This window comes from Gopherus flavomarginatus, chromosome 11, assembly GCF_025201925.1.
Source record: "Gopherus flavomarginatus isolate rGopFla2 chromosome 11, rGopFla2.mat.asm, whole genome shotgun sequence".
Classification (NCBI taxonomy): domain Eukaryota; kingdom Metazoa; phylum Chordata; order Testudines; family Testudinidae; genus Gopherus; species Gopherus flavomarginatus.
Genome location: NC_066627.1, coordinates 1,472,166 through 1,479,597, shown reverse-complemented (window position 1 = coordinate 1,479,597; position 7,432 = coordinate 1,472,166). Strand labels below are relative to the sequence as shown.

The 7,432-nt window shown below is 60.6% G+C and overlaps 1 protein-coding gene across 1 annotated transcript; it reads left to right on the top strand.

Annotated features, from left to right (window-relative positions):
• DAD1 (defender against cell death 1) lies at nt 1-5,430 on the top strand. Its single transcript, XM_050917217.1, has 3 exons — nt 1-249; nt 4,086-4,232; nt 5,239-5,430. Exons 1-2 carry the CDS (start codon nt 18-20, stop codon nt 4,214-4,216), a joined length of 363 nt encoding a protein of 120 aa, XP_050773174.1. The 5' UTR covers nt 1-17; the 3' UTR covers nt 4,217-4,232; nt 5,239-5,430.
• The last annotated feature ends 2,002 nt before the right edge of the window (nt 5,431-7,432 follow it).

Below are 7,432 nucleotides of genomic sequence, written 5' to 3'. Positions count from 1 at the left end.
GTCTCGGCGGCGGGGCCATGTCGGGCGCGGCGGGGTCCGGCGGGGGCTCGGTGGGCTCCGTGGTGCGGCGCTTCCTGGCCGAGTACAGCAGCGGCACCGCCAGCCGCCTGAAGGTGCTGGACGCCTATCTGCTCTACGTGCTGCTGAGCGGCGCGCTGCAGTTCGGCTACTGCCTGGGCGTGGGCACCTTCCCCTTCAACTCCTTCCTCAGCGGCTTCATCTCGGCCGTGGGCAGCTTCATCCTGGGCGGTGAGCGACGGGCCGGGCTGCCGGGCAACGCCATCCCATAGTGATCCCGCTCCCGTTCCCATAGCAACGCCAGCCCATAGTAACCCCTCTTCGGTTCCCATAGCAACGCCAGCCCATAGTAACCCCCACCTTCTCCCCTGGGCGTGGGCACCTTCCCCTTCAACTCCTTCCTCAGCGGCTTCATTTCGGCCGTGGGCAGCTTCATCCTGGGCGGTGAGTGACGGGCCGGGCTGCCGGGCAACGCCATCCCATAGTGATCCCGCTCCCGTTCCCATAGCAACGCCAGCCCATAGTAACCCCCCTTCGGTTCCCATAGCAACGCCCTCCCCTAGTGACCCCCGCTCCGGTTCCCCCTTGCAACGCCCTCCCCTAGGGACCCCCGCTCCGGTTCCCCTTGCAACGCCCTCCCCTAGTGACCCCCGCTCCGGTTCCCCCTTGCAACGCCCTCCCCTAGGGACCCCCCCCTTCGGTTCCCCCTTGCAACGCCAGCCCCTAGGGACCCCCCCCTTCGGTTCCCCCTTGCAACGCCCTCCCCTAGGGACCCCCCCCTTCTCCCCTGGGCATGGGCACCTTCCCCTTCAACTCCTTCCTCAGCGGCTTCATCTCGGCCGTGGGCAGCTGCATCCTGGGCGGTGAGTGACGGGCCGGCCTGCGGGGCAACGCCGGCCCCTAGTGACCCCGCTCCAGTTCCCATAGTAACACCAGCCCATAGTAACTCCCACCTTTTCCCCTGGGCTTGGGCACCTTCCCCTTCAACTCCTTGCTCAGTGGCTTCATGTCGGCCTTGGGCAGCTTCATCCTGGGCGATGAGTGACAGGCCGGCCTCTGGTTCCCCTGGCAACGCCATCCCATAGTGATCCCTTCTCCGGTTCCCATAGCAACGCCAGCCCATAGTAACCCCCGCCTTTTCCCCTGAGCGTGGGCCCGGACCCCTTCCCCTTCAACTCCTTCGTCAGCGGCTTCATCTCGGCCATGGGCAACTTCATCCTGGGCGGTGAGTGACGGGCCAGCGCCCAGCCTGCAGGGCAACACCGTCCCCTAGTGACCCCCTTCACTGGCAACCCCTTGCCCCAGGAACCCCATCCCCTAGGAACTCCCTCCGCCAGTTCCCCCGGCAACCCCGTGCCCTAGGAACCCCCTCCCCCGGTTTCCCTGGCAATCCCATCCTGTAGTAACCCTCTCGCCCCTGGCAGTGCCTTCCCATAGTAATCCCCCACCCCGTCCCATAGTGACCTTCCTTTCCACCTCCCCTCCCCCCGTTCCCTTCAGGCAATGCCATCCCACAGTGACCCCCAGTTCCCTTGGCAGCGTTCTCCTGTAGTAACCTCTCTGCTTCCTTCCGGCAACCCCATCCTATAGTCACCCTGCCCTGCCATGACAATGCCTTCCCGTGGTAAACCCCTGCCCCCCGCATGGCAACAGCGTCTTCTCATGGTGACTGTATCTATGGGAGCCGTACCCCAGAGTAACCCCGCCATATTTTCCCTGGCAGCACCGCCCCATAGTAACCCTTTCTGATCTTACAGGGGTTCACCCAGGCCAGTAGGGGGTCATGTCACTGCCTGCCCTGTGACCCTGGGTGCTTCTGTGCAAGTTCGGCTCAGTGCCCTGACACCAGCAGCATGTGCTCAGGGCAATGGCCTCCCCTTTCCTTCCACCAGCCTGGTCACTGCTTGCCGGGTGACACCAGCAGCCTGTGCACAGCGCAATGGCCTCCCCCTGCCTTCCACCAGCCTGGTCACTGCTTGCCGGGTGACACCAGCAGCATGTGCCCAGCGCAATGGCCTCCCCTTTCCTTCCACCAGCCTGGTCACTGCTCGCCGGGTGACATCAGCAGCCTGTGCCCAGCGCAATGGCCTCCTCCTGCCTTCCACCAGCCTGGTCACTGCTCGCTGGGCTACACCAGCAGCCTGTGCCCAGCGCAATGGCCTCCCCCTGCCTTCCACCAGCCTGGTCACTGCTCACTGGGCTACACCAGCAGCCCTTCCAGTCCCGCGTCTCCCCCGCAGCGTCCGCTCCCTCTCCCGGGACCCTCACACAAATTACGTTCACCGCCTCCAAACAGACAGAGCCCACGCCAGCCTGGGAGTTTAGCTGAAGACCTGCACTTCAGTTTGTCAGACATCACTAAGATGGTTTGTAGTCAAACAATAACAAGTGTATTGACCAAGAACATGGGTTTAACTGATTACAAGTGAAAGTGGCAGGGAAGGTTACAAATAAAACAAACAAAACATACTTTGTAATGACTGAAACATAATTGTAGCACGCGAGAGACAAGGTAAGTGAAGTAAAGCTTTCATTGGACCAGCTTCTATTAGCAACAGAGACAAACTTTGAGCCTTGCACGGAGCTTTGTCCCAGACCTGAAGAAGAGCTCTCTATAAGCTCAGAAGTTTGTCTCTCTTGCTAACAAAAGTTGGTCCAATAAAAGAGATTCCCTCGTCTCTTTAATATCCTGGGACCAACATGGCAGCAACAATGCCGTGTACAATCTTTGCACAGTTTCCTTAGGTAACAGAATGTGCGTTTACCGGTCTGGACAGCTTGATTCCTGGCAGAACACAATGAAAGCACGTGTATATCTGTGGGAACAAAGCTAACACGTAGCAGCCCCGTGAGCACAGAGGGCGGTCAGACTCTGCATCCCCAGGCCCTTTGTGGCTCTCAAAACACCGTGAACTTTGGGGTAACATGGGGAAGGGGCAGAGAGACATTTGCATCATCCTTCACCTGAGGAGAGACAGAAACCATGCGCCTCGGGCTCTGATTGGAGCTTGGCTGAAGAGTGGCTGGCCCTGCTGGAAGGAAGTGTGGGGAGAAAGCTACTTGGAACAAAAGACTCTAGTTGAAGTTAGACTTTGGTCTTAGAAACAGACTTTTACCCTGGTTTGTTTGACAGTTTCTGTCCCGATTCCATCTACTTGATACCACTTACATCTGTTTCTTCCTTAAGAAACTTGTTTTACTTTTACTGGAAACCAGCTCAGAACTGTGTCCACTCAGCTAACGGCTGCTCGGCCCTGCCTCTTTAGAGGCGCCGCGTACTTATTAAAGTCAGAGGGGCTGAGCGCTACAGAAACACATTCTGGGGGGAGCTCAGGGTTGGAGGTCACCCTGCAAATAGTCTCTGGGTGGTGGAAGCCAACGTTAGAGCATCAGGCTGGTAGGCTGGTGGTGAGGCACAGTGTTTAAAGCACCCAAAGTTGCAAGGTAGGTGTTGGCCTAACCCCCTCGCTGGCCTGGGTGAACCTCAGAGCCTCACACCCCTTACAGCAGCCGTGTCTCATTGTAATGATTCCCCCTGTGCTGTCTGGGCACCTTCCTCTTCAGCTGCCTCCTGAGCAGGTTCATCTCCTCCTTGCACAGCTTCGTTCTGCATGGTGGGTACCAATGGCAACCTGTCCCTCAGCAAGTGCTTCCCAGAGTAACCCCCATGGCATCCCTGCTCCATAGTAGCCCGCACCCCCACACACACGCACTCCGCCTGGGCATCTTTTACTCAGCCCCTGCCTACGCTGGTCCCTCAGTTCTGTGGGCAGTGAGTAGCCTCATAGCACTGACATACCACCCCATGGCAACCCCATCCCCGAGTGAGCAGCTCTCCTGCCCAGCCTGGGGGCTTCCTCATCAGCTGCGTTCTGAGCCTCTTCCTCAGAGCTATCGGCAGCTTCCTCCTGGGGGCTGAGCCTGCCTCTACACTGCCTGAACGTGGGCCCCTTCCCGTGGGGAGTCAGCAGCACCGTGAGCGGCTCCAGCCTGGAGAAGCTGCGCTGCCACCTCTACCCCCAGATACGGCCCCCTGGTACAATCTGCTCTCTCCTCTTGTTCCCTAGTTTGCCTGAGGATCCAGATCAATCCACAGAACAAAGGCGACTTCCAGGGCATCTCTCCAGAACGGGCCTTCGCCGACTTCCTCTTCGCCAGCACTATCCTGCACCTCGTCGTCATCAACTTCGTGGGCTGAGCCGGGGGACCGTTAGGTACGGCTCAGGGATGGGGGCCAGTCTGTTCGCCATGGAGACTTAAACTTCTGTGGGCTGGAAGAGAGCTGGCACTAGAACCCACAGTTCTTGATACCTGGCCCCACTCCCTTCCCTGAGCCGGGATAGGACCGAGGAGTCCGGACACCCGGCCCTTCTGCTGGGCCCCACTCCCCTCCCCGAGCCGGGATAGGACCCAGGAATCCTGACACCTGGCCCTTCTGCTGGACCCCACTCCCCTCCCTGAGCCGGGATAGGACCCAGGAGCCCTGACACCTGCCCCTCTGCTGTAACCCACTGGGACCCCCGCCCTCGCTCCCCTCCCCGAGCTGGGACAGAACCCAGGAGTCCTGACTCTGAGACCCCACTGCTCATCGTGCTCCCTGAGGCTGACATGCCCTGTGAACTCTGACAGTACCAAACAGGATTTCTGGAGACGGCTTTCCTCTTTGCTGCTGTGAGGCAGAGGGAACAGGGAGCCAGGTTTTGGCCCAGGCCGAGAGAGGGTTAATCCTCGTGTAGTGCCCCTGGAGGAGGCTCAGCTGGAGGCCATGGAGTGTTTGAGGTTTGGGGGTTACGGACCTGGAGATGTGCATGATCTACAGCAGAGGTTCTCAGACTGGAGGTCAGGACCCCTTCGAACCAGGTTGGGCAGGAATGTTGTCCCTGGCCTCTGCTTGCAGAAGGTGGGAATGGGCGATGGGTTGGGTCACTTGATGATTCCCTGGTCGGTTCCTTCCCTCTGGGGCACCTGGCACTAGCCACTGTCGGCAGACAGGACCCTGCGCTGGCCCAGGATGGCCGTTCTTACTGCGCTGGACTTTGGGGCGACAGAGGTGGTTGGACCACGGCTCTGAGAGGGAAGAAATTTGAGGAGATGGGGGTCATGGAACCTGGCTGTGAGCTCTGGGGTCAGGTCATGGGAGAGCTGTGTAACTTAGGGGATCCCTCCATCTTCCCCTGCAGTGATTCCAGATAACCTTGTGCCCCCTTTGTCTCCTTGCAGCTCCTGACTACCTCTTGTGCTCGGCTGCTGCCATGCCCGGGGGACAGGTGTGCCAGCCCCCCATGGATGTGGGTCCTGCCCCCATGGGGAGAGGCTGCAGCAGTGCAAACTAATGAGGCCTCGTGAGAAGATGCCAGCCTCTTCCCCACACTGCCTGTGACCCCCTCCCCCAATAAACCCCTTTGTTCTGGGGCTCTGTGTCTGGCGCTTCTGTGATGGATGAGGGGCTCCTTGGCTCTCCTCTCACCAGCTCACAGACACCCCCAAGGCTAGGGACACTCACCCAGCCCCACCCCCCTCTCCCCAGCAGCCACTTCTCTGCCTGACCCAGTTTCGGGGGGGAGCAGGAAGCAGGTTGCCATGGAGACCCAGAGCCCATGCCTATCCCCCACTTCCATCTCTTATCGCATGGAAACCATCGCTCTGTGGCCCAGGGCCCCAGCTGCAAAGCAGCTGCAGGGAGGAGCGGGGCTATGGGCACTGTGGAAAGTTTGGGTTGAGATGGCGCTGGGGGTGGGGGGAAAGGGGGGAGGCTCGTTTCTATTTTTGGATCTTCCAGGCAAATGCTCTCCCACCTGTTTGTGTGTGTGCTTTCTCCCCCGGCTGCTGGGTCTCCGGTACAGCTGCAGGGGGGGAGGCCCTGTGCCCCTATTACCCACACACCCTGCCCTGTGGAGTGCACCCCCTGTGACCCCTGCACCACAGCACCTCGTGCCACCCTGGGGCCAGCTGTGACTAGGGGACAAATGCCCTCTACTGTGTGTAACACAGTGCCCCCCACCTCTGCTCTGGGGCATTGGGGGGGCACCCCCCACCTCACTGAGCCTTTGAGCCTCTCTCCTCATGCTGCCATGGGCGAGGGCAGCTTCTGCCCCCTGCTGATAGGCTGAGAGCTCCCAAATGGCCAGCTGGGCCAGTCACTCCCAAGCTGGGCTGGGCTGGGCTTCACCACCCACTGACCCTCTCCTATTGCCTGAGGCTGGCTGGGGAGAGCAAGCTGCTTCCTCTGGGGAGAAGCTCCTCTTTGGGCTGGGCATGGGACAGCTGGAGTGTGGAGTGGGGATATTACACCAGGCGTAGGCAAACTTTATGGCCCGAGGGCCACATCTTGATATGGAAATTGTATGGTGGGCCACGAATGTTCATGAAATTGGGGTTGGGGGGTGGGGGTGGTGAGGGCTCTGGGCAGTGATGAGCTGCCAAAATCTTGACAATCGGTTCCCTATAAAAAGATCTGATTTAAGGTGAAGGAGGGGCCGGGGGGGAGGAGACATTGCCGTGGAGCCGGGGCTCCCTGCAGGGTGGGGATCAAATTGCCCCACTTGCCCCCTGGCAACCCTAGAACTTGCAGCCGGCTCCTCCCTTACCTTGCCGGCAGCTCAAAGCAGCAGGATGACTCAGGAGCTCAGCTGAGCTGCCCAGCTGCTGGCCATGCTGCAGCTCGGGGGGGGGTGCTGTGGGGAGACATCCTCATGGGGCCAGGGGCCCGGGGCAAATTGCCCCACTTGCCTCCCCGTCCCTCATGGCCCCGGAGCTTGCAGGCCCCTTACCTTGCTGGCAGCCCAGAGCTCAGCTGAGTTGCCCAGCTGCTGGCCATGCTGCGGCTCTTTGGGGTGGGGGAAGCGGGGGAGGGCCCGTGGGAGACATCCTCATGGGGCCAGGGGCCCCTGCAAGGCCCGGGCCAATTGCCCCACTTGCCCCCTCCCCTCCCCTCTGGCCAGCCCTGGAGCTTGCAGCAGGACCCCCACACACCTTGCCGGCCTCTCAAAAAGCGGCAGCAGGATGACCGCAGAGCTCAGCTGAGCTGCCTAGCTGGTACCGGTGGCTGGCCATGCTGCAGCTGGGGGGAAGGGCCGGGGAGCCTCAGCCTCCCCAGCTGGGAATCCTGAGAGCAACAGGATGGTCTGGCCCGTGGACCGGAGTTCTTTGCCCACCCCGTGGCCCTTTAACAACCGGTTCTCCATGGAGGTCTGATTTTAGCAACCGGTTCTTGGGAACCTGTGGGAACCGGCTCCAGCTCACCACTGCCTCTGTGGTAGGGCCAAAAATGAGTTCAGGGTGCAGGACGGCGGAGTGGGGTGCAGGCTCGGGGGCTCCGGCTGGGGATGAGTGGTTTGGGGTGGGGTTGGGGGTGTAGGAGGGGTTCAGAGGTGAGGAGGGGGATCAAGGCTGGGGCAGGTAGTTGGGGCGCAGG

What these genes read in the sequence shown, in the direction of transcription:
- DAD1 (XM_050917217.1), top strand. Translation starts at nt 18, where the DNA reads ATGTCGGGCGCGGCGGGGTCCGGCGGGGGCTCGGTGGGCTCCGTGGTG. An exon ending in GGGCAGCTTCATCCTGGGCG is followed by an intron (nt 250 to 4,085) that starts GTGAGCGACGGG and finishes CTTGTTCCCTAG; the next exon opens with TTTGCCTGAGGATCCAGATC.